Raw genomic sequence first — 25,967 nt, forward strand, 5'->3', positions numbered from 1 at the left:
GTGGCCTGATTATCTACACATTTCACTCGGATACAACAAAAACCTCTGGCTGAACTACAGCTGGTCCAACTGGTCTGACAAGAGAAGAACAGGGAGGATGGGAGGCAGCAAGAGGAGGGTTCAGAGGAGGCAGTGCTATGTTACAATTATTATGATTATCTAAAGCATGAGAGGGAAGAGAGACAGAGGCGAGCAGGTGCTGCAGAGAGACCAGAAGAGTTGTAGTATTACGCTTTTAGTTGTTTTTTAGTAATGAAGCTTGGATATGTACAATTTCCTACTGCAGTGAGTCACAAAAGGATTGTGCTACTTGACAAATCATCTCTGACTACGTGATCTGACGTTCATCAAGTTCAGCAGGTCAGTGCGTGTGCTCCGTTTCTGTCCTGATTGTTTACCACAAGGCAGTCAAGATTTTCTGTGCTGGTCTGAAACCTCGAAACTTCTAAATCTTTAATTGACAGAAGGTTTGTTAACACTGCTGGTAACTAAACCTCAACTTCTTTCAAATGCAACACTGGAATTTCTACATTTGCAGAGAAATCAGCAGCTTAAATGTGAGCTGTGTGCTTCCAGTGGATTAAAAACAAAGCGAAGGACTGCCTAAGATACACAGATATGATGGAACGTTTGCTATGGCATTTCAAAACAATGAAGCTGTGACACAGTCCAGTGTCACCTTTGGTTTAGTTTTAGAGGTTTCAACCCACTGAAACAGCAGGATCATAACATCTTCCTGAACTATAACCTAGCTTTGCAGCTCTTACTACATTTGCTGATGAGTTCAGTCCAGGAAAACCTATAAAACAAATACAGCATTATCAAAGCAAAAGCACCATGTGCATGCTGATTAAATGAGAAAAATCAACAGATAGCATTTTACTATATTCAAGGTATTAGATAGCATGAGATTAGGTGTTATTGCTTCATCGTCATTCAACTGCGGTGTGGCTGTAGGTAAATTCTTATCTGTTTCCTGCACTGAGACAGTAAAATTGTGCCTGGTTTAATTTTCCACAGGTGGCACTCTGCTCCTAACATCATTCCACCAGCATGAGTGATGACAGGGAGAGACCGAGGCCTGAGGGGAGCTGGAACCAGAGCCACGAGACCAAACTGGCACCCAATGTCAAACCCAAACTCAGCCAAAAAGAGGGGAACAGCAAGGGGGACTACTGGAATAAGGAGAGGCCTGCAAAAGTGTGGAGATCAAGGAGCACCGATTCAGAGAGGGGGGGAAGAGGGAGGAGGATAGAACGAGAAAGGCAACAGGGGCAGAGGAGGAAGCGTGGCAGGAGTGAGGAGGCCAGAAGACGAGACGGGAGAGATGGAGAGAGTAGCTGGAGGAAGAAGACGCCCCCTGAAGATGATGTAGAGGACACTGAGTGTGCTGTGTGCTTCTGCTCCTATGATAACATCTTCAAGACCCCAAAGCTGCTGGCATGTGGGCACACCTTCTGTCTGGAGTGTCTTGCTCGCATTAATGTGACCTCTCCGGAGCTCAAGATGCTATGCTGCCCTGTCTGTCGGGAGGTGACCGAGCTCCCCCACGGCCAGGACCTTCCCCGCCTGGGCAACAACGAGGACATCATAAGCAAACTCCCACCAGACATGCAGAGAGCTCTGTCCATCCGCTTCAAGCGCAGCAAGGGGAAGCTGCTCCTGAAGAGCCCCCCTCTCAACAGCCCGACTAAGCCTAATGTTGTCAACCTGCCCATGAAGACTCCGGATGTCCAGATGCCAGCAGGTGGTGACCACCACTTGAGTGAAATAGAGCAGGGAATAGTCCAAAACACTGTGGTGGACGTAGGCAGGCCTCCAAACAGAGTGAGGGGTCGCCTGCGCAGGTTGTTTCGTTTGGACCAGTGCTACTACGCTGTAGTGGCCTCCATCATCACCATCGCTGTGGCGCTCTTCCTGGTGGCAATTCTGGCCTTTGTGATTGTACCAAACTTCATTTACCGGAGGCCTATTGGTTCATTTAACCAAACGTCACCTGGTCCCTCGGGGGCAGGTGGTGGAATAAACCCAGGGAGACCCTGAAGGGGCAGGGATGGATGGGCTGTAAAGAGGAAACTAAAGAGAATGTGACACAAAAAGCTGTTGTGATTCTCAGTGATCTACCTTTATGCTTTGCAAATAATGATGAAGGAAAAACTAAGCACGGGTTTTCATGAAGTGAAGAAACGAAAGAAAACAAGGACTGCAACATTTTTTAAACAATGGATGGACAGGACTCTCATTTGTTTAACACTTGTGTTATCTGATTACTGTGAAATCCAGAAATACTGTATCTGTAAGCAAACTGTTGATAATGATTACTGCATGAATCTCCGAAGGAAGGAAGTGAGTATCTTTGAATTGCATCAGGCTGATCTCAGTAACCACTTCAGGGATTGTAGTTCTTACAAACATTATAAGCCACTCAGGTGGTACATAGCTATATATATTTCTCTTTTTCCTTATAAGGCTGAGATCTGTTCCTCACCACATCATTAAATAAAACCTTTATTGAGACACTAAAAACTTATGACTTAGTTTTTCCAAAAGGCATGATGACAGATTTCTGTAAGTTGTCCTTGTTCTGTAGTTAATCAAGATTTTTTTATATTGGTTATGAAATTAAACAACTACCTTCGAACAGCTCTGAGTTCTTTTTATTTACCTGAATGCCTTATAGTGGGGACTTTGTTAAAATAGTGCTGTTGCCTGTTCTCTTTCAGAAACCTGCAGGGTTTTTTAAGACAGCTGATACCCTCTAGTGGTGTTTACAGAGCAGTTAACAGGGTGGCCCTTTGCTCAGCTGTAGCTCTCTGCTTTGAGGCTGACAAACCTGTTTGACAGCATGAGTATATTTACCTTCCGGACATTTTTTCAGGTGCAGTCACATATTAGAGCTGAGAGTTTTGACTGTAAAATGAGGAATACGATCTTTGCCATGATGTGGAAAAACACATGCCATGTAAATCATCCATGTCCACAATGAACTCTGCAGAAAACACAGGCGAGTCTGATAAATTTTAATTTTAGTGATCTGATTCAGGACTATTCAATTAAAACTGTATTCCCATAATAAGGACATTGTAGCAAGTAAAAAACTTACTTCCGAGCTGTACATGTGTAAGTGACTTTAGATATTCTGTTTTAAAACTTTCTTTAAACTAACCCGCTCCCCCAAGATCCATTCAAATCCCTTTACACCACAATATCTGACATGGTGGAGACCAAAACTTGAAAATGGTCAGTGATCAGTGATTATCCTGTTGTATCTGATTTCCCCTGAAATTTTAAATTTACATATACATACAGGTTTCTCTCAAAATACAGAGGTAGCTTTGTGGACCGACGTTTAAGTGCAATTTAAAGAAACTTTACTTTTGTGTTACCATTTATACTTCTGCCCATTTGTGAGAGAAGAAATATTCAGTCATTACTTTGGAACAGAAAAGGGCAATCCATTTCCTCAAGCTGGAAGATACCAGTTAATTTTGGCTTCCCCCACTCACCCCTGATCAGACATGGTATCTTCCAGGTTCTGATTGGCTGAATACACCTGATCCAGGTAATGAGCAGGGACATTTGGAAACAAGCATGGTAGTGGCCTCCCAGGAGCAGGGTCATACACTGTTGCTTTAAAGATTGAATTAGATTTTAAAATATGATACATTCTGCATTAAAATCAAAATGCTTAAGCCACCTTCACAAACTACTACATTTAAATACTACTTATATGCTATTGCATCAAAAATATTCAAGTATGATAGTACAGTAATGATATTATTAAGATTTATACGTTCTTAGTACTTTTATTCCTGATACTATAAGAACATTTGACTGCTTTTTCTGTACCTAATGAAAATGTTGAATGCAGGGATTTTGCTGCTTTTCAGTATTTGCTCAACTTCTTCTAAAGACACACCCACCTGAGCCCCTCTAAGGGACTATGGAGGCAAATATGGTCTGGTGACCCCCTCCCCCTCAAACCTCTCCCCAGCCCACAGCCTCCAAATCCACTCGTAACGCAAAGAAACCTTTCATGTGACTGCTGGGGTAGAGGTTGAACTTTGGAAACCTTAAAGGAGAAACCCCCGAAGACACACGTCTTGTTGTGGACGTTACCGACCACTATGGCTTCCACTCCTTCCGCGTCTGCTTTGTCCGCTGTTCTCCGATGTCGGGGAAATATCTGGCCCAGAAGTCCGCCGACCAAGCGGCCTTCCGCCTCGGTGTGCAGCCGCGGACTGGCCGGTGGGGCCCTACGCGAAAACCAAAACCAGACGTCAGCTTGTGAGGCTTTTCTCCAAAGAGAGCGTGTTGTGTATGGTGGGAGAATAACTGTGTCGCGTGAGCCGTCCTCGGTGCATAGAAAAACACCGAAAGAAAAAGATTTAAGGAAAATGAACAGATTTAATTATTTGAAACCCCCAGCGCACGAGCACTCAGCTGCGTCTGGCTTCCAAAACGCGCTGGTGCGTCAGCTGGCGCGCAGCCTGACATTTAACCTATCTGGAATTGATAAGTGCTCTAAAATAATCCAAACCATTAAATACGAAACACACCGTGCACCCAGTGGACCTCCAGCTGGTATTATGAAAGTGTGCATATCGTTCCCGTGTCCGATGGAAAACGAACATTTGCAGTCTCTCGTGTCGACACTAAAGAGCACCTGCTCATCTTTGACTGCTCTGCTGTCAGAGATGATGTTATTGTGGAGGTTTAACAGCCCTGGTGATGAACTGGATGCCCTGCAGGTGAGATTTAATGTTATATTTCTAACATACATTTTAAAAACGTTGCTATATGAAAACATTTTCTTTTTCAGAGAAATGGACAAAGTGGCACTTCCGCTGACTTGACCGCCTCCAAAGACAACTCTGGCCGTGGACAAAGGATCACAGAGGACAGACCTGATTGAGAGTTCAAGGCCTCAGCACCAAAAATACACTGTGACCCAACCTTATTTATTGACTTTCACTTGGCTTTCACAGTGCACAGAAACATTTGGACTTCAGCCCAGTACCCAAAGAAAAACAACTGGTTGTTTTTTTTAATTTGCTTTACGTAAAAAATAAGTCATGGAGTGAACTGTACTGAACTGTAGTCCTGCATTCTTATTATTTACTGTTCAAGGTTTTTATAGTGGGTATAATTAAAATATTGACAGTGCATTTTATTATTGGTTTTGGCCTGTATGTTTTGCACAAACTTTATTTTGCAAAGATTGTGGAATAAAATTTTCCTTTGGAATGGAGCAAAACTATAAAACCCCACAAAATATCTAAATCAAGCCCGAGTAAAAGCTTTATACAGTAAATGTGCATGTAGCATCAGATGGAAATATTCACTTATAGTGATGGCAGATAAAGTGGAACAACACATAGTCTCTTTAGACCACAGCAAAAATGATAACACATTTTATTAAAGTGGGTCCTCTTCAGCATGACTACACGTGAACAATCCAGAGATAAGTAGAAATAATTTTAAAACAACTTACTGCTCCATCTGTGTCCCTGCAGAGGGCTAAGAGGGAAACTTGGAAAAGAAAGATACTTTTGCTTTAAAACGTATGATGCATATGAGTAAACGAAAGCCAGATTTTAACCATGCATCGAGTTCTCTCTCTCCACACATTTTCTTTCACATATGTGCACACAAGTCATACCCTGTACATACATAACTCGTGTCTATTTTAGCATTTTAACTCACTGATTAGTGGTTAGTAGTTTTTTATGCATACAAGTCAAATTAGATTGAAATCTAAGACATCAACAGTAGATGATTGATTGAATTTAAATCATTGTTTTATTGCTTTAAGACCAGCCTTAAGAGACCTGAAGTGCACTTTGTCAGGTTGCTCAACATGAGGCAGTTTTAAAAGTGACATTTCACCTATCAGGTTCTGTTTGCTGTTCAGTACCAAAAAAATGCAAAATCAGCTGTTTTTTTTCTAACAGGATATAACTCTCTACTGAACCGATGCACATTTCCTTATCCTCTCCCAAGACAGATGCAAATTATGTTCAAACACTTCTCTGCAGTGAAAGCACAAAAACGATATTGTTAACAGTAGTCAAATGTAAAAAGACATTATCAGAAATTAGCTTTTTTGCTGTTTATTTTTTTATTCTATGGTTTTATTTTATTTTATTTTATTTTATTTTATTTTATTTTATTTTTAGTGAGCTCCGCAGAGTGAACGTCAAAACTGTTACGTAATTCTTCAAGGTGACAGTTAGGGCGGGACTTCCTCTCACCGACTCCTGCTCAGGAAGTCGTCGTGTTACTTTTTCTCCTCCTCTCCTTCCAGTCTTGTGACAAACGAGACAAATAAAAAGGGTGTTAAGTAGCTTTTTAATAGCTGGGAAACTGACAAGGGGACAGTCTGACACCGGACGCGACTCTTGTCGTGTCACTTCGCCGGTTGTCGTCGAAGACACGGGGGAAGAAATGTGTAGAAGTGGTGGCTGTGTCAGGGTAAGGGCTAATTTCAGCACGCTCCTCTCAAGGTATTTACAGTAATAACCTGTCCGTCGTATCGCTAGGATGTCAAAACTCAGTGTTTGGAGTTGTTTTTTAGTCTGACTGTCCGTGTTTTTGGCTTCTTGGGAGAGGCAGCCACAGGTGATAAGGGGAAATCGATCCAACCGTCGGGTGAATCACCGCTCCAGCTCCCACCAACTTACTACGAACTGGACACTAACATTAGCCGCTGGTTGTCTTCGTTTTATTTTGGAAAATCCTGCGTTTCTAGTAATTTGAGTCATTTTTACTGCAAGCCTTTAGGGCTGCAACTAACCGTTATTTGCAGCGTCTTAATCGTTTCGAACTATATAGGATCGAAACTATTAGTGAAAACAAGTTAGCTGGTATTTTAATAGTCGAGGCATCTTTTCAGTCATTTTTCAAGCAATAAATTGTGAGAATATGAAACATTTTCAGGTTGGAGTCTAAAATGGCAGCAGTTGTTTCCTCTGCATTAGTGTACTTAGTCTGCAGTGTGTAAAGTAATTTAAACTAGCTCCAACATTACTAGCCCCACTACAAAATAATGCATCCATAATTATAATTCAGTTAGATACATTAAAGTGAATTTTGCCATTCTGCATAAACAGCACTTATCTACTATATTTTGATGCTTTTTGACCTAGGTACAAATTTGAATGCAGGACTTTGTATAAAATTTGATTTTTTGTTCTTTGTTATAGATAAAATTATTAAAATTGTTGATTATATTTACTTGAATATACTGTCAGAAAATAGTAAGAAAAATTCAGATCGCATCAACTATTTGAGAAGATGTAACAAGATAATGTCCAAAGCTATTTATGCTTTAAAAAATACTGAAACACAATCGTTTTTAAGTTGCTTGAACTAATTCTTGCAGCTCTACATTCTTCTTTTTAAAGTACCATATGTTCTTATTATTTCAGATGGAAGAGGATATTAAAAGCTGAGGACCAGAATCACACCGTTACTCAAGAATGAGTCCTGTCCTTTATTATATTTCGTCTGCTTTTATCTTCATTGACACTGTATCGTGTCCTTGTAACTTCAGTAACTGCATAGCAAGCCAACAAGGTCTGACTTCACGTCTTTGATCATGCACTTGTGATCATACATAGATTTCGCTTCCCATATCCCATTCCTGCTGTTTGTAATAAGGACACGTTTTTCAATTCAGACCCTGTCCTGCTGAACCCCCCTTCCTCCCTTTAAGTTTCTGGGCCATGCTCCGCAAGAGAAGCTCACTCATTCTTTGTGGTACATTCCTGTTTATCACCTGGAATGCCATACTGGTGCTTCTGTTATGGGGCAGACCCCCAGCTGGCCAGATGGAAGAGACTGGCCAAAAGCACAGTGAAGTGGCTGAAAAGCCTACTAATGATCTGATGGGAGATCTGCTCCGAATTGCAGACACATTGGAAGCAGAGCTTGAAATACAGAAAAACTTCCTGATTGAGATCCAGAGTCATCGAACACTGTGGAAGGCGTCAAACAGAAACAGATCAAAGGTTATCATGCCTCCCGAGCCTGCCATTCCTATCCTGGTTATCGCATGTAACAGGGTCACTGTGAAGCGCTGCTTGGATAAACTCCTGCAATTCCGGCCTTCAGCAGAGCTTTCCCCAATCATAGTAAGTCAAGACTGCGGACATGCCGAGACTGCTGAGGTGATTCGTTCTTATGGTAACCAAGTAACTCATCTGAAACAACCGGATCTGTCGGATATTGCTGTGCGACCAGAGCACAAGAAGTTTCAGGGTTACTATAAAATCTCCAGGCATTACCACTGGGCTCTCAACCAAGTTTTCAAAACCCTTTCTCATTCGTCTGTTGTGATTGTAGAGGATGACCTGGAGGTAAATATATCATCTATTAAATAATTAAATTACCCCAGTTAAAAGCCCAGGGATCATTTAAATGTTCATTCATTTATATGGCAATACATTATTGCATAAGCAAAAATAATAAATGTTTTCATGTTTTAGAGCTGATATGTCCTTTAAAACAGGTGATTACACTTGTTGATCGGAGCCATAAACTGACGTCAATTTATCCATCTCCTACTCTAGGTGGCGCCAGACTTCTTTGATTACTTCCGAGCCTTATTGCCACTCCTGAAAGCTGACCCTAGTCTGTGGTGTGCGTCAGCCTGGAATGACAATGGTAGGGATGGCTACGTGGATCCTGGCAAGGCCAACCTGCTCTACCGGACAGACTTCTTTCCTGGTTTGGGGTGGATGCTCCTCAGGGAAGTGTGGGAGGAGCTGGAGCCAAAGTGGCCTGCTTCATTCTGGGACGACTGGATGCGTCAGCCAGAGCAGCGCCGCAACCGTGCCTGTATCCGCCCAGAGATCTCACGCACTTTAACCTTCGGCAGGCAAGGTGTGAGTCTGGGTCAGTTTTTTGACAAGTACCTGCGCTACATTAAACTGAATACAGAATTTGTGCCTTTCACCAAATTAGACCTGAGTTACTTGAAAGAGGAGACATACAGAAAAGATTTTGACAAGGAAGTTTACAGTGCTCCTGTGGTTACATATGAAGATATAAATAAGGGGAAACTTAAAGGACCTGGGCCCTTCCGCCTTCAGTACTCAAATAAGGAGAGTTTTAAAGTACTTGCCAGGAACCTGGGAATCATGGATGACTTGAAGTCTGGAGTCCCGAGGACAGGGTACCGAGGGGTTGTCAGTTTCCTTTCAAGAGGAAGGAGAATCTACTTAGCCCCTCCTCCAGGGTGGAGCCAGTATGATCCCACCTGGAGCTGATAATCCAGTAGAAAACCAATGTGCAGCAGCCTTTTTTAAATCTCCATCTGTCAAATGAGGAGATCTTTTCAGACCAAAGACTGGTGCCCTTAAAGTTTCTCTTTGGTTGAATGATATGTACTCTACTTTGTTGCCCATGATGATGGTTCCTCTTTGTGGTGTAGGGATCATTGCCAGTGCTACTCAGGTCTTTCTCATTATTTAGAAACATTTCTTACAGTATGGATGCAGCCTAATCTCCTGTAATTCACAAGAGATTTGTTTTTATATGATCCTACATGTGCACATGACATTCATTGATGCATTCAATGCAATTACCTAGTTTGCCACTTTTGTTAAATTATTTGCAATTTCTAGTAGCTTGTGGGAACGTATTATGTCCAGTACAAACATGAAGTCATAATCTGTGGTGTGGTTCCTTATAGTGTTGATGACTGGTCATAACTACGTTATAATTCATTAGATGATTTCCATTATTTTACTTCTTTTATGAAAATCAGTTCTTCTTGATGTCAAATTTTGTTTCATGATTCAGAATCGTCGTCGTCACTGGTTTGTCATCTTGCAAACCAAAACAATTGTATATTTTGAATAAAAACCATATACAATTTTGTTTTTAAATTAGTGACTTCATTCATTGAACTTTTTCAGAAATAATACATTCTCATTTATTATTAAAAAATGCATTAACATTTGAATAGACTGAATTAACTTGCCCAAACTTTTACTTAGTATTGTAAATAAAATCCAATTCAGTCAGTGCAGAATAAGATGACTATAGGGGGAAACATCTAGGAAAATTACAGAGCTAATAAAATACAAAAGATCTTCAATGCTAGTGACAATCCCGGAGTAGATTACAATCTGCCTGTACATGTTTACACTAGTCTCCTGAAAAAATAAATAAAAGGGATTATACAGTCTCGCTTGACATCGGTGACGTAGTGGTTCCCTACGGTAGCCGTGTGGGTCCAAATTAGAGCGTCTGTTTCTCTAAGCTAGTTGTCGTTTGTTTACTAGATTTAATAATAATGACGTGAACCCGCTGGCAAACCGGCCTATCTGAAGTAATGAAGAACCGGTAAGAGATGGAGGTGCAAAGATCCGCGATGGGAGGACATAGTGACGGGCCTCCCTTTACGATAGCTGTTTTTTCTCACCTTAGCAACCGTTAACCGTTATATGCCCATTGATCGCGTTAGCCCGTTAGCATGCTAAGCTAGGCTGCAGGGCAGGCTAACGGCGGTGTGTTCGTGTTTCGATGTGATTTGATTATGGCGCTTTGCAAAAATTCTCTCGCCACCGCCGCGATTATTCTCTTATTTACTCCTGCTCAAGCGTCGTTAACGGAGCCGAGCTTTTAGGTTGTAGTAAAGTAGCCACCGGTCTGCTTTTGAAGCAACCTTAGCTGGCTAACGCTGCTGCTAGCGAAACCGTCTTGGCCCGGAATGGAGCCGGGCGACCTCCGGGAGAGCCCTGCCGGGTCCGGGGAGTCAGACGCGGGCGATTGGAGGGAGGTTATTCCCGGGGGGGATAAGGAGGTCAAAGCTAACGAAACGAATGGAACAACGCTAGAAATGGACACCAGTGAGAAGTGCGAAAGTGACAAACAAAAAAGCGTCGGGGAACCATTGCACAGTCCCTACGAGGAGGAACTGGACCCCAGGATCCAGGTATGAGAACTGACTGCTGATGTTTGGATGTTTGCTCTCTTTGTTCATAGTCGACCAAGCTGGGTGGATATATTAATCAGCAAGATTGTAATGATTTTATTACAATTGCTATAGTCATATTAAAAACAATAGCAGGGCGTCTGCAGGTCATGGAAAAAACATAAAAACAAACAAACAAAAAAAACCCATTAAATTTCCTCAGCAAACGCCTTTAGAAGCTGTTAATAGTTTTACATGTGATTTATAAAGACCACTTCCAGGTATTTGAGCTCACTACAGATCATCATAGCACAAATATAGAAAACCTGATATGGTTGAATGTGTTTAATATTCATGTTACATATTGGGCATGTTAGTGAAAGTGTAGTGTAGTGTAGCAGTGACACAGCAGTCATTGTTGTTTGTTGATCTGAGGCACCTGTTATTTAAAAATTTGGTTTCAGTGTTTTGTATAGCACGGCTTTGTATTGTTTCCGTTGCACACGCAGGAAGAATTGGAGCACCTCAATGAAGCCAGTGCAGAAATCAACAGATTAGAGCTGCAGCTGGATGTAAGTAAAAATAAACAAATTTAAGAGAAACACTTTTGACCAAGTTATGGGCGTGTGATTGATCTTCTTACTCAGCAGTACAAACTTTGGAAAAGATACTAATTGATGGTAATATAAACATGCTTGTTTTTAACAGAATAAAAACTCAACATTTGCTACCACCCTGGAAATTGTTGAGTATGTGTCTGTTTCTAAATATTTTATTAAGTCTACTCAGAAGGTGCAAATCAATATGATAATTTTTTCTACATCTTATGTGCATAAGATCTGAAAAAGTTAAAATGGAAAATGCATTTGTGTTTGAACACTCAGTGAATTGATTGCTCACTTTCAACCAAACTCTTGTATGAAATCGAATCAATCATTCCATTACAGCTAAATCTAATCTTGTCATTTTCATGGATTAACCATCCAGGATGCCAGATCAGAGTACCGGAAGATCCTCACAGAGTCTGCCAGGAAGCTGAATGCTCAGAGCTCTCAACTTGGTAGCTGCATAGAGAAAGCAAGACCATACTATGAAGCTCGTCGCCTTGCAAAAGAGGTACACACAGAAGACCTGGTTGTCTAAAACTCTTTTATTGTGTGTTTGAAATATTATTGAGAAGATAAACTACATTTTTAAGAAATCTTGGAGTTTACCAGTTTGAGATGTAATAGTTTACAATACTACAATGACTAGATACATGTTGTTAAGAATGGTGTTTAATTTCTAACCTCAGTGTAAGCAAGGCCTTCTGAAGTGTCCTTAGATCAAGCACTTATTTCCTAACAGATCAGGACTTCTGCTAAGAAAAGGAGAGGAAATTGTTTGTAATTGGTCAGTGTGAAACAGCATGAACCAGATACAAACATGCAACAAAGTGAATTGTATTTCCTCCACTTGGTTTGGACCTGCAAACACAACCTCACCCATTGGTCCAGTTCTTTGGGTAAGCCAATCGCATGTGAGGAGAAAATTAGTGAGCCACCCGTCCTTCATTAAATCTTTGTTGTCTGTATAGAAAAAGAGTTCTTGTCATTGAGTGTAACCCTCCTCTGTCATCATGAAAAACTGCAGATTTCAATATGTAAAAGTAAATCTGAACAGCGAAGAGAAATCGAATCACAGCTGTTAATTAAATATGCATGCAAAATCCATTCTAATGCCAGGTGTGAGCTGCAGTTTGTCTTAATTAGATTTAGGCATTCAAACAATCTGGATGTAAAATGCTTGATTTGTTCCTACAGGAGTGATGTGTGGCATTTAAAAGCGTAAAACTATTTTCATTTGCTTGCCTTTTATTGGCTTTATGGTTCGTTTAATTAAACCAAAAGCATTTTAAATTAAAAGAACTATTATTTACTGTTTGACAGATCTGATTGTAATTGGATTGAACAGAACCAGGGGACGTCTTTGTCATATTTCAGTTTTGTTGGATGTAAAAATTTGTCTGTTCTCCGTAGGCACAGCAGGAGACCCAGAAGGCAGCTTTGAGCTACGAGAGAGCAGTTTCTATGCACACAGCTGCCAGGGAGATGGTCTATGTGGCAGAGCAGGGCCTCATGGCTGACGGCAAAAACACCCTGGATCCCACCTGGCAGGAGATGCTAAACCATGCTACCTCCAAGGTAATGAAAAAGATGAAGCAGACATACTATACATAGGTATTATAATTGTGAAACAGCCATAATCAATCTAAGATGATTTTTACTAATATTACTATCCATACTAGAAACATATTCCTGTTTATTATCATGGTCTCACTTAATGCTAATGTAAATTCATTGAACAGCTGGTACAGAAGAGGGGCTGATTTTGGGAGTAGAAGCTAAACCAGAAATTCTCAGCAATTTGTTCAATTTTAAGATCCATGACTAAGGCTAAACAGTTCAGCTACATACAGGCATCTTTCATTTTAGCGTGTTCATAACTATTCGCTTTTGACCTAACATGCCCGTGGTGGGTAAAAGCCTGCGGGTGAAACGGTTTTCTGCAAGCTTATGCTTGTTGAACAGGTATTCTGATAAATTACTGCATGTACAATATTAAGCATAGTTATTGTAAGTTTTACTTCTCTCCTCCACAGCATGTCTGCTTTGCTGTGTGTGAAAAATCTGAATGCAAATTAGCCTTTCTGGTATTTGTCAGCCTTGGACACGTTCACAGACTGTTAGTGGGTTTTGATTGGTTGACTTATCAAAAAAAATTAGCTAGACAGCTGATGGCGCAGGTGGTGTTTCCTTTACCCTCGAAATCAGAGTATATTAGACATTTGCAAACCAAACTTAAAATGACCCAGCAATCTAAAAAAAAAGAAAATTAAAATAAGTTCAGAACCTGGTTTTATTACATCAGTGGAGATAGTACGTGATGGGTCCATGTCTTTTATTTATTATGAACAAATAGTCCTGTTTTCTGTGCTCGTGTGTATGCATGTGTTGACACCCTGCTCCTGTGTGTCATTCACAGGTGAACGAAGCAGAGGAGGAGCGACTGCGCAGTGAGAGGGAGCACATGCGCGTCACACATGCCTGTCAGGAGGCTGAGGCTCGAGTTCAGATGCTGCAAAAGTCCCTCAAAAGAGTCATCCTGAAATCCAAACCTTACTTTGAGCTCAAAGCCCAGTTCAACCACATACTGGAGGTAATGCACCCCTGCAGGGCCCAGTGGTATCACATGTGCTGTGTTTTGTATTCCTGTACCTCTGCTTTTCTAGAGTCATAAAGAAAATATGTGTGGTGGAGTTGTAAATATGCTGCCATCTTGCTGCTGTAATATATTCAGTGTCTTATAGATTTACTAGAGGTCAGGGGCAGGTTATTTTCCAGTTTGGCATAAAATCAATTTCAGAATGGATAATGAAAATTGCTATGCCCTCTGTGTGACTCCAGGAGCACAAGACTAAAGTGCTGCAGCTGGAACAACATGTAGCCAAAGTGAAGATGAGCTACTCCATTGCCCTGCGAAACTTAGAGCAAATCAGCGAGCAGATCCACGCCCAGAGGGGAAGGAACCAAGTCGATGGAGGCTGCCTCACTGTCTGCAGTGGGCGAAGTCCCCCGGTTGGAGCTGAATCCAATGCCAAAGTACAGGAAGAAAGTGGAGCCTGCAGCAGTGGTGTGACAGGGAAAACTCGAGTAGATGTGGCCATTGACCTGGTGGAGAAATACAAGGAGAAGGAGAATGAAAAGGTGAGAGAGCGTGCTGGGTCAGATTCCCTCTCGGTCTTCAGCCTGCAGACCATCGCTTCCGACTTGGAGAAATATGATTCCATCGAGCACCTTGGAGACCTCAGCGATGTAGGCAGTGTAACTGGGGATGAGGGGGAAAAAGAGAGAGGTGGAGTGATTGAGAGAAGAGACAAGCTGACAGAGACGACTGCCAAAGAGCGCCAGCAGCAGTTCTACAAGCAGCACCACAGAAGCTTTAGTTTGTGAGGCTTTCACAGCTATACACACTGCAAAACAAAATGTTAGCAAAAAAAAAAAAAGAATTATCAAACAAGTCCAAAATAGGATAAACATCCTTAACACATTGGTACAAACCAATGTAAAATAAGCCAGTTAGCAGCAAATGTAAAACTGGAGTGATACAGTAGGTGTATGATACTTGGTGTAAATAAGCACACTTACGTAGACTGACATGTTATTCTAAAGATTACGCTGATCACAGTTAACACTGCAGCCTAGTTAGAACACTACTGGACTTTGCAGAGCTCACATCCCTCCAGGATACAGATCCTGTATTCACTTCCTCTGCAGGATTCTGGGTAGATTTTGTTCCTTGGGCATAAAGGAAAAGCAAAGAAAGATTAAAAGCCCTGTTTGAACAGACATATTTAGAAAGGCGTCATTTCTTGCTTTCCCAGGCTAATCGTTGATCTGATTTGGTGAGACTGGTGAAAACTAAACTCTCCGTTGCTTCCCCTCTAGTCCTGTCGACTCTCATCAGCAATCGCTTCAAGGTAGAGGGTCACAGAGTCTCTCCTTACACACTGTGATCCCCACTCTTAACCGCCCTCATGAGGTTAGTTTGTTGGGAAGAATGACAAAAATGATTCTGTCAGTGCAGAATGATTGCACGTCTGAACACACACTTCATACATTTATGTCCTATAACATGCTGCAGGTAGTGCTTTTGTTATTTTTGGCACGAGAGAATGCATTTTTTGAAAATTCCTGACCGAATGAATAGAACAAATAGCATCTGAAGATGATACAGGCATCATTGGACTTACCACTCTGACAGCATGCGCTCCTACTTAGCTATTTAAAGACATTTATGACTCGTATTCAGGGCTATATGCTCAAACAGACACTGACACACTTAAAGTTATGATGATGAAGCTCGGCCATGTTTTCTTGTGTTGTTTGGCTGTAGTCTTTTGATGTTAAAGCCTTTCTTAAATGTGTATTATTTGGATATTGTTTACATTTTTATGAGTGGATGTTTTTTTTTGTTTTTTTTTTACTGCAAATGTTTCCTTTTTCGTCTTTAACAAAATTTGCCCTTCAAATTTGAAGTGTGCCTTGACACAGAAGTAACACATTCAACACGAGTAGTACTTTGTTTCAACTCACCTGAAGAGTCATGATTCACTTTTAGTTTAGATTTTTTTAATTTTATGATATTGTACTTTGATTGTCAAAGTGTATGATGCAAAATAATGAAGTCAAGAACTGACTTGTAAATGTATGTAATTATTACAAAGCTAGAAAATATTGACCTGTACAGTTACAAGTGCTGCTGATTTGAATATTTGACAATGTGCACATGTTAGCCACACTTTATTGTATGTATTTAAATCATTGTTGCTGTTTACCTCTGACCTTCACCTGTCTTAGTCTCAACCCTTCTAATGGCATTTGTGAATTAGTCAGGATGTCACCCAGTTTATGCGCCATGATACCTATAATCAATAAAACATTACTTCTTGGGCTCTTGTGTTTCACATATTTTCATATTTATTTGAGCATTTTATATCATATGGTAGGATGGGGTGTAAATTTCCTGTTTTACAGATACAGAGACAGATCGTGAGAGGCAGAGGGAGAGGTTATGTCTTCCCCAGCCTTTCTTCAATTATTCAGCATATATATATATATATATATATATATATATATATATAAATATGAAGCAGAATGCTGATCTCAGAATAGATGGCAGAGGAGGAACAGAAAATGGTGACAAAGACACAAGAGGGAGATGGTTTAAGTCGATGCTCTTTGATTTAATACATGAGCAGTCTTGTAGAAATGACTGATTGCTGCTTTGTTGACTTAAGCTCCAACGGGTTTTAGAGCAGGCTTAATGTAGTCACTGTTAACACCACAGCGTCATATCTGCACCTCCATCCGTGTCTAGTCTTCCTGCCGAGATATAATTATTTACAGTGGGATAAAGCCGCAAGCGTCTCATAAATCCAACGCCTCCTCTTAAGATTCATTATGTTTTTTGCCGTTGTGGGCCCAGACCTTAGCGTGTTTCATCTTGAAAAGGAGGGGAGAAATCGGATAAATGCGTGAGAGGGACTGTTACGCACGGTGCGTCTCCATCATGACGTCGTGAATTAGCTCAAGATTGTAAGGGGGAGAGAAAAAAAGGAGGGGAGTGTGGTGAATCGGTGTTTCGTCGTTTATGGGGATGCGTTTGTATATAGTGCATGTATATTTTTTGTATGGATTTTTGTCATTTCTTACCTTTGCCATGCGCAACTGCAATACATGGAAAAACCCCGAATAAGATACGTTTTGTTTTTGTAATCTTCAGTTTTCGCACGGAGCAGCTTGCACATTTATAGCCATATGATAATAGCCATACAAAGCGTTACAAAGATGCATATTTTTACCAAATAATCCGACACCGGGCTTTCCCTGACGGGTCCCACCCGGAGGACGTACTGTTATCTTCACTGAGCGCATCGAAACTAATAGTAAGTACACATGCTACCGCCTTGCTTCAGGCTGCTAGATGCTACTATTACTGTAGGTCTCAATATTAAGCTGCATTTATTGAGAAAATGCTTCAATCGCCGTGTAGAGGATCAAGACAGATGCTTCGATTTGTATGCAAAGGCCATACATTTTCGATGCGTACAGGCCAGATATGTTTGAGTTCTTCATGCAGGAAATCATCACCATCCTGTCTGCATTTACCCTTTTCTGCTTCAGAAGCAGAGGATGACAGGATGGGATTTTACGCCTTTTTAAACAACACTCAGCGGCTTCAATGAGATGTCATGTTATTCTAGCCGGTACTTTTCAGATCCATTCATTTGAGGACTGTACGGGTTTGTTAATACGGTCGGCCTTCCTCTACAGGCCATCACGGATTCCCTTGTCAACAGACGACAAGAAACTACCGGCAGCACACGGTTGGTGGCACCCTTACTGTGACCCTCACTTCTCAGCAGTTCATGCTCCGCCGTGCACAAAACACTGCATCTGAGTGCATGTGTGTGAATCCCATGTGGACCCGCTTAGTGCTGGGAAATAGCCAGTCCATGCATTGTCAACAATATGAAGTGTGAGCTGTCTGTGGTGCTGAAATGACCCGCACCATCCGTTTCCATTGCAGCTTCCGGCATTATAAATACAGAAGGAAATAGGTAGTTTGTGTACAACTGTGACTTTAGAGATGGAAGTGAATGTAGATGGGCTTTAGGTGCTTTTGTAACAAGGTGTTTCACTAGACTGCAATGTTTCGGAGCTGGGAAGGTGCTGTCTGCCGTGCTGAAGCCTTAATTGCATTTAAAGCTTGAGGCCAGTTGACAGGCACCACTTCCCTCTGTCTGCTCAGTGCCACTGCAGCCAGAGCGCTGATGGAGTTAGCTGGCTTTGTGCCGGTTAGGCTGCCTCATCCCTGCTACACTCAGTCACATAGTTTGCTTTTATCCGGCTCAGTGTGTGATTGCTGATATTAATGACTCCTGCTGGGCTGTCCTTCGTTCTCCCCTTATACTCTGCTGCCTCCCCTCCCTCCTTCCCACACAGGACTGTACAGTGCCAACACAGACAGACACACACCCATGCACGCACACACTCACATAAGACACACTGTGGTGGTGTCTACCTCCTGCATGCGTCTTGTCAGTGAACTCTAAAAATACACTGGATAATGCTAATGAAGTATCCAGCAGAGTTTGTCTGTCTTCCACAAGCAAGCCTCACTGCCATCTGTCTCCCTCACAGTGCTTTGCTTTATTATGCCCCAACCCACCCACCCCACCACACAAGCAAGAATGCCCGTGCAAGCGCACACACACACAATCACTGAATTTTAAAGAGATAACTTGGTTTAAGCTTAAGGTAAGGGTTGGGGTTAGGCAGGTTGTGGTTTTAGTTAAGGTTAGGTTAAATCTCCAGAAAATAAATGTAAGTCAATGTAATGTTCCCACGAGGTATAAAAACAACTCTCTGTGTGTCCGTGTGAATGTGTGTCCTTGCCTGACAGCACACCAGGTGGTGGGGCTTGTGGGATTTAAGGTCTCAGCTCTTTTGACTTTTTGCTGGTTAGCAGAACACACTCAGTGTGTAGTCATGAAATCAGCACATTAGACAGTTGGTGTCAGATAGAGTCCTTGTTCATATTATTTGTTAATATAATATACTGATATACTTTATTGATTTATTTGTAAATTCACTCTTTATTTCAAGGGGGACTCCACTACACAGGTCATATTGTATCTGTGCAAATATAAAGCGGCTCCAGAAGGAGCTGCATGAAGTCTGATAAATCGCCTAAAGTGATGTCACTTGAGTCAGAAACCTTTGGGTCTGGAGACGACAAGTTTGCAAATGAAAAATAAAAAGTCCGGTGGGTGCAGAGTTCAAAAGTAGTGATCCTATTACCACTTGGTAGACTGGTCCTCATCTCTGCTTGAGGCCAACAGCTCAAGGCTACGCTACCTTCTACTACCATCACACACCTGAACCTCCAACTGAGGAGCGGGTGGCTGAGTTGTATTGGGTAGTACATACACACACCAGGTTTGGACAAGGAGTAAGAATGTGTGAAATTACAAAGACTACATGTCCTGTCTTCTGTATATGTACTCAATTTAGATCCTCTTCAATTTAAATTTCATTTGTTAGTCTGACAAGGTTACAGGAGTGCGATGCTAAATCAGTAGTGTACTCTTAGTGCATCCCAGAGCTTCTTTGTTGGTCAGGTTGGGTGAGTCATTGCACCTTAAAAAGCTGTTAACACACCTAAAAGCACCCATTTGCTTTGTGGTGGAAAGCTTTTCTGTCTGTGGCCTACAAGCTGTTTTCTACCCTGACATGAAGAAAACTCTAAAGTCTATTGACTCTCCCTTGGTGTGACATGTTTCTGTGCCAGCCACTTTGCAAAAGCTTCACTATCAGCCCTCAAAACCAGAGCTGTATACAGGGCTTTTGAAAAGGAGTAAAGCTGATGATCAACTGAACCTGAGCTGTCTGCAGTGTAAATACCAATAGAAGCAGAGAGAGAAAAGTGGACTCATCTTGCAGCGCTTCTCTGTGCACAGTCTGGCAGCTTGAAAAGGGAGGGGTTTTTTTGCCAAAAGGTTGTTGCATCCCTTTTAGAAGGACAGACAGCAGAGAACTGTAAACGACTGTGATGCAATCCTGCAAGAATATTTTCTCAGTAATCCTTTTATTTCTTTGTATACTGTTTTCTGGTTCTCCAAACCCCTCAATTTCCCTGTCAGACTTCCCTCCTTTCTGTTAAAACATCTCTCTTTCTCTTCCTTCTCTTTCAGATCCAGAGATGGCACAGCTATTGTTTCTGATTATTCTCTATGCTCTTCCATCTCTTGTTGTGCCCATACATAATTCATCAGCTGGAGGTAATTTGTATGTGTTTGTGACTGGCTATGTGTGGGAATTTGTCTGTGTGTGTGCGTTTGCTGTGTGTGTGTCTGTTTACAATCTGCATTAATGGACAGAAGTAACTCCAGGGAGACTACTAAGTGACCTGAAGAAGCACTGTAATTTGTGCAGTGAGGAAGGCGTCAGCTAAATTGATAGTAGATCATTTTGATCTATCAATATTACCTGGAGACAGAGAGGAAGCTTTCTGTCCTTAGTCCCTCATTCTTATTTGTTTTCAGGCTGTGCCATCATCCGGCCTCCCAGGGATGGGGGCATCCGCTACAGAGGCCTGACACAAGAACAGGTACGGGAAATGCTGTTATTGCAAATTACATTACCTGTCAAATAAAGCACATTAAACCACATTTAGCCTGAAGAAAATAATCAAATCAGAAAACACAGCATTAGAAGTACTAAGCAGCTAACACTGTATCTGTCAATCCATGTGTTAAATGCCATGTATTTTCCTCCTGATTGAATTGAAGATCTAAAACATTCCACTAGTCTTTGAAAATAAAGTGATGACATTGCTACAGATTAGCTGGTGGTCATTGCTTCTTAAGATGGGGGATATTTCAGCTGATGATATCATAAAATATTAACAACAACTCAATAACAAAATACCTTGAGTTCTGACATCACAATATGAACCCAAAGTAAGTTGCATTAATGCATGTGAAACTCAAAGGAAACGTTTGACATTCTGGGAAATAAGATTATTAGTTTTGCTGTGGGGTGTTAGGTGAGAGAATTCCTATTCTCATGTCTGTACAGAAGCTATGAAGCTTGACAGCTTAGCATGACTGGAAAATAGGCACATGAGAGTGGTATTGATCTTTACATGTAACTGATCAATACCCAATGAACATATTTACCCAAATCCTGACCCATTACTTTAATTTAAGGGACATTTTATTATATGGTGACATTTTTTCACTATCAGCTACTGAACAGCAAACTGCTAACTCTGGGACAATCTAATAAAGCAGTATGGTCAAATTGAATTGTGGGTAATGTAGGATCCAGAAGTTTTGGATCTTGACCCATGTTTGGGTTGATAAATAAGATATTTCAGCACGTAGATGGATCGGTCCATTAAAGGTTTCACACTGAAATTTGTTTATTTTATTCATGGCCATGATTTTTCTATTCCCTTACCCTTATCCATCAATGTTTACAGATTTATAGACTTTATTATTAAAATCATAATGGCACAGGCCCTCCTCCTTTTAAGTAGTTATTTAAACTCAAAGCAACATGTTCTTTGTGCCTCCTGCCTCAGTAATTCTCTCTGCCTCTTGCTACACTTCATCCAGCCACTAGATGCCCTTAAACTTTCCCTCCATTCCCAGTCACCTGACCCTCCCCGCCCAATCACACACCTGTTCCCAGTTTCCTCATCAGTTCTCCACTAGTTAAACTGCCAGCCCAATCTGCTTTCTCCGAGATTATGGTCTTCATGTTGATCTGGTTGGTTTTTTTTTTTGTTTGTTTGTTTGTTTTTTTTGTGGGCTATGACTTTTCCTGCTCCCTCTGCTCTTACTGCTTGCTGTTTTTGTGCTGGCCTGTCTGACTGTAAGCTGCTGTCATTTTCATTATTAAAGTTACTTCACTGCACCTGCCTGTCAGTCTGCATTTGGGTCTGCCCTGTGCAGGCCCATGAACTAGATGTTCAACAATGCCATTCTTATGTCATAAAATGGTTCGTTGCAGAAAGTCTGTGGCTTATTTCCAGCCACCATAGTAGTTCTACTTCAGGAAATGCACCCATGGGTCATATTTTGTTGCTTAGAAATCTACTCACTGTACTTTGAGTTAAAGATTGTTGTCTAAGCCTTAACCCAGTTTTCCCTTTTTGCTTCCCCTTAAATATTTGTAGAGTTGAAAAAATTATCTTGTAGCATCTTGTCTGATAATATCATATGCAGTATGCTCTGCTGCACCTTTGCCTCAAATGTAAATTGTTTAGCTATGCATCTTTGAGATTGCCACAAGAATTCAAAATATAGTACTGTAGTTTTGAACAATGTTTGGCTTGTACTGACTGCTCTAGTGGCACGCCAGTGATTTAATTTAAATGTAAATTCAGAGATTCCCTTCCAGGCATATTTTAAGACACATAAAAATATCCTGCTTTTTAATCATTTGTGTCTTATATGGTTCTTCTACAGACAAACTACTTAACAATTCTAGTGAATGTCTATGGATATATAACTATTGCTCATTTCAGAAGCCAATCTGCTGGACTAGATGTCTCTTACTTCATTAAGTGTATGTGCACTGGGAGGTTGCAGGTTTCTAAAGGTTTTTAAGTTGCACACTGGACCATAATACACTTCTAAACTACAGTAGTTGTCATGTGGGGAAAAATCATGCTGTTACTTAACCTGAGATTTAATGTGAGCACAGAGAAAGTGAAAATAGTTTTGCAGTGTTAAAATTGATTCTAATTCTATAGTGCAGCAAAACTCAATTGAGAAGAGACTGATGCAATGTGTAAAAATGACCTAAACCTCTACGGCTGAGCCATTCAACACACACACACACACACACACACATTAGGACGCACACCTCAACATGAGATTGAAACATTTAGCCTAGGCAGACCTACTTATTTCCCCCTCTCTTCCAGCCAGAGAGAAGGTGTAATTCAGTGTGACAGCCCATCGATTCAGAAAATATTGCCATAAAATATTCTTCTTGGTAGAGTTTTATTGTCACAGCCATATGCCACCCAAGAGAGAAAATGAAGAGGGTCCTTGAGTGAATTTGAAACATTGGTATCTATCACTTTAATGGCTGTCTCTCCCTCCAATCACTCACTGTCCATGTTTCTCTTGCAGATCCGCAGTGTGCAGATCTTGCCTGTGGATTATGAGATTGAGTACATCTGCAGAGGAAACCGAGTGATTGTGGGACCCAAGGTCAGGAAGTGCTTACCCAACGGCACATGGACGGACATGACACAACACAGCAGATGTTGTGAGTCCTTTTAGATCTAATTTTCTTCCTGTGTTTTCCCTCTCTTCTCGTCTTTTGACTTGCACAAATTTCCCTTTCCTGACAAATCATGTGTATTATTATGTGTATATAATCCTTTCTTACTAATCCTATGTGGTGAAACATTGACATCAAATTAAAGCCACAATTACAATGAAATGAAATCTCAGTTGTTTTGACAGCACATTACCGCCTTCCCCATTGACAATACACACAGAGAAAAGTGTGAAATACTTGGTCTCACTTTTTTCTAAGGCTTGGGATTGGAGTTATTTTTATTCTTGTTAATAGTACCATAATATGAAGATCCACAGTGAAATAAAGTGACAATTCTAAATGGCGCTTATATGAAATCACTCCATTGCCTTGTGTTATAGCAAGATTTCATTACAATTTATAGATAACAGGTAAACATTAGGAAAGCATGTTAGTAGCAATGCATTTTGCAACGCTGCCAACTGCTGAGGGAAATATCTGGCTCTTTAGCTGCTTTGTTCTCCACTATGGTCACCAGCTAGTCGCTAACTTTGCCTGCCAGCCATTTGGTGCTGAGCAGGGAGAGTACAGTGGGTTTTCAGAGCTTTTTCGCCAACAGCTGCCTCCTGCAGCTAAAATGGCACTGTGAGAGCAGTGAGAGGGAAACAGAAGAGTAAAGTTGCAAGCCAGACAGCTAAACACTGAGCTGAAACTCACTATAAAGCTTTGTGAAGTCAAGGGCTATTTGGCTGAAATTCACATTCTCATTTGATTCTTTATTATAAAATAATCCTGCTTCAAATAATCAGTTTGTACAGGAGTGAGTGAATGAGGTTACATTTTGGGAGCTAATAAAAAAAAAAACAAAATAATAATTACAGTTTTTAGGATGTTGTAAATATTGAACATTTCAACTGGAGCATGAAAATTCATCTATTCATTCATCTCAAAGGCTCCCTACACAGATTACTCAGAGCTTTCAGATGCATCTCTATGTACCCTGGATAAGAAGGGAAAATTCTGAATCAGGAAATTCTGAAATCTGAAATTACAAGATAATAGTAATAAAAAAACAAACAAATAAAATAAAGGCCAGCACTGTTGCCTCACAGCACGAAGGTTCCTGGTTTGAAACCCATCAGGGGCCTTTCTGTGTGGAGTTTGCATGTTCTCCCTGTGCTTGTGTGGGTTTTCTCCAGGTACTCTGGTTTCCTCCCACAGTCCAAAAACATGTATGTCAGGTTGATTGGTGACTCTAAATTGCCCATAGGAGTGAGTGTGAGTGTGTGAGGTTGTTTGTCTCTATGTGACCCTGTGATGGACTGGTGACCTGTCCAGGGTGGACCCCTGCCTTTGACTCAAAGAGAGCTTCGATAGGCTCCAGCAGATCCCTGTGACCCTGGTTAAGGAATAAGCAGGTATAGAAATGCATGGATGGAAGTGGTTGTAGTCAACTACTAAACTACCGCACTCATGGTGAACTTAGTAAAATATGTATTTCCACAGTGCTTATTAACATTAGTACAAGTCATGTTATAGTCACCACTCCGCTGTGCTGAGTTGCTGTTTAACAGAAATCATATCTTTATATTTTACAGTATCACCCTGGTTGATGTCAACAAAACTCTTTTTTCACATTAAGAGCTAAAACTAAAGTGACATCACTTATCTATAATGTGATCCTAACATCTTTACATGTAATCTGAGTCTTGCTGCACTGATGGAATTAAGACATGACAACCACTTGTCTTAATATGATGACAACTGACACACTTCGGTTGAATGTTCATATTCTTCTTCTTTACAGGAGATATACTGGATATGTCACCTCTAAGAGCTCTTAAACATAATTGTTTTTGCTGATACTAATGTAGTGTATGGTATGCAGGGTCTCATATTCATTTTCATATTTTTAAAGCATTTAGGTTGTTTTCCTGCTTCTGTGTGGTTAAACTGTGTGTTCTTGCAGCAAACCAAAAATTATTTGCACAGTGAAGCCTGAATCTAATTTCTACTCAGATCACATCTTCACTGCTGCTGCAAATACTGAGAATAAGGCCACCGATCCAGTCCAGTCCCTCTTATATCTCTTTTTTTTTTTGTTCTTTCAGTTCATATTTAACATCAGTGGAATTTATTTTTCCCAAGAGTACATTCCCTAAGCAGGATTTTTGTTTTCTCTGGCTTATGTAAGCATGCAAGCTGCAATGTGCAGATTGGAGTTTTATTATGTGCTCACATGCTGGAAGGAAGGTTCAACAAACTCGGCAGCCTAACAGAATTATAACCAAGAGCTCGACCATTTTGTCAGAAAATCTAATCAAAAGATAAATGCGAGGCTTTTATTTCTTAAAGGGAGCTAATGCCAAACCTTGTATTACATGGGCTAGAAGAGTTCCACACACAGAGATTACACTTTCAGGGACAATATTTTGCATTCTTATATTGTCTCTGTATTGTATTTTATTCATTACATAAAAATGTCCAAATGTATCCAATAGCCTAATACCTGAGAGTCATACATTAACATATGCAAACATCTGAGGTAAAGCTGTTCAAGAGGCAGAAATAATCTCACAGGAAGAATTCATTTAAACCTCTGCCTCAGAGCCTGTCTTTGCTAAAACATTTTTACCTTGCAGCTTATTTATATTCTG

General features: G+C 40.9%; 5 protein-coding genes across 10 annotated transcripts in view; all 5 read left to right on the forward strand.

Moving 5' to 3' along the window:
* The first annotated feature begins 177 nt into the window (after positions 1 to 177).
* On the forward strand, positions 178 to 2,512 carry rnf183 (ring finger protein 183). 2 transcript variants are annotated; one of them, XM_026316732.2, is made up of 3 exons: positions 178 to 360; positions 539 to 616; positions 1,021 to 2,512. In XM_026316732.2, the coding sequence occupies exon 3, from the start codon at positions 1,054 to 1,056 to the stop codon at positions 2,041 to 2,043; it is 990 nt and encodes a 329-aa protein (XP_026172517.1). In that variant the 5' UTR covers positions 178 to 360; positions 539 to 616; positions 1,021 to 1,053; the 3' UTR covers positions 2,044 to 2,512. The 2 variants fall into 2 exon arrangements, with proteins under 2 accessions (XP_026172517.1, XP_026172516.1); XM_026316731.2 differs by lacking the exon at positions 539 to 616.
* Positions 2,513 to 3,790: 1,278 nt separating this feature from the next.
* On the forward strand, positions 3,791 to 5,173 carry LOC113136175 (uncharacterized). Its single transcript, XM_026316734.2, has 2 exons — positions 3,791 to 4,751; positions 4,823 to 5,173. Exons 1-2 carry the CDS (start codon positions 4,128 to 4,130, stop codon positions 4,913 to 4,915), a joined length of 717 nt encoding a protein of 238 aa, XP_026172519.1. The 5' UTR covers positions 3,791 to 4,127; the 3' UTR covers positions 4,916 to 5,173.
* A 1,076-nt stretch (positions 5,174 to 6,249) lies between these two features.
* On the forward strand, positions 6,250 to 9,893 carry mgat1a (alpha-1,3-mannosyl-glycoprotein 2-beta-N-acetylglucosaminyltransferase a). Its single transcript, XM_026317786.1, has 3 exons — positions 6,250 to 6,474; positions 7,431 to 8,360; positions 8,574 to 9,893. Exons 2-3 carry the CDS (start codon positions 7,728 to 7,730, stop codon positions 9,270 to 9,272), a joined length of 1,332 nt encoding a protein of 443 aa, XP_026173571.1. The 5' UTR covers positions 6,250 to 6,474; positions 7,431 to 7,727; the 3' UTR covers positions 9,273 to 9,893.
* An 827-nt stretch (positions 9,894 to 10,720) lies between these two features.
* Positions 10,721 to 16,417, forward strand: sh3bp5la (SH3-binding domain protein 5-like, a). The gene is made up of 6 exons (XM_026317390.1): positions 10,721 to 10,945; positions 11,434 to 11,496; positions 11,912 to 12,040; positions 12,943 to 13,107; positions 13,949 to 14,122; positions 14,371 to 16,417. The coding sequence occupies exons 1-6, from the start codon at positions 10,721 to 10,723 to the stop codon at positions 14,914 to 14,916; spliced, it is 1,302 nt and encodes a 433-aa protein (XP_026173175.1). The 3' UTR covers positions 14,917 to 16,417.
* A 656-nt stretch (positions 16,418 to 17,073) lies between these two features.
* The window catches only part of gabbr1a (gamma-aminobutyric acid (GABA) B receptor, 1a), a 57,755-nt gene continuing 48,861 nt past the window's right edge, over positions 17,074 to 25,967 (forward strand). For 2 of the 5 annotated variants that reach the window (XM_026317698.2, XM_026317700.2), the window contains exons 1-4: positions 17,074 to 17,411; positions 20,223 to 20,309; positions 20,574 to 20,638; positions 23,178 to 23,316. In XM_026317698.2, coding sequence (XP_026173483.1) covers positions 20,231 to 20,309; positions 20,574 to 20,638; positions 23,178 to 23,316 — 283 coding nt within the window. In that variant the 5' untranslated portion in view covers positions 17,074 to 17,411; positions 20,223 to 20,230. Of the gene's footprint in view, positions 17,412 to 20,222; positions 20,310 to 20,573; positions 20,639 to 21,745; positions 21,805 to 23,177; positions 23,317 to 25,967 lie in introns of those variants that run through there. The other 3 variants (XM_026317702.2, XM_026317699.2, XM_026317703.1) reach the window with 3 other exon arrangements.

This window comes from Mastacembelus armatus, chromosome 16 (genome assembly GCF_900324485.2).
Source record: "Mastacembelus armatus chromosome 16, fMasArm1.2, whole genome shotgun sequence".
NCBI classification, from domain to species: domain Eukaryota; kingdom Metazoa; phylum Chordata; class Actinopteri; order Synbranchiformes; family Mastacembelidae; genus Mastacembelus; species Mastacembelus armatus.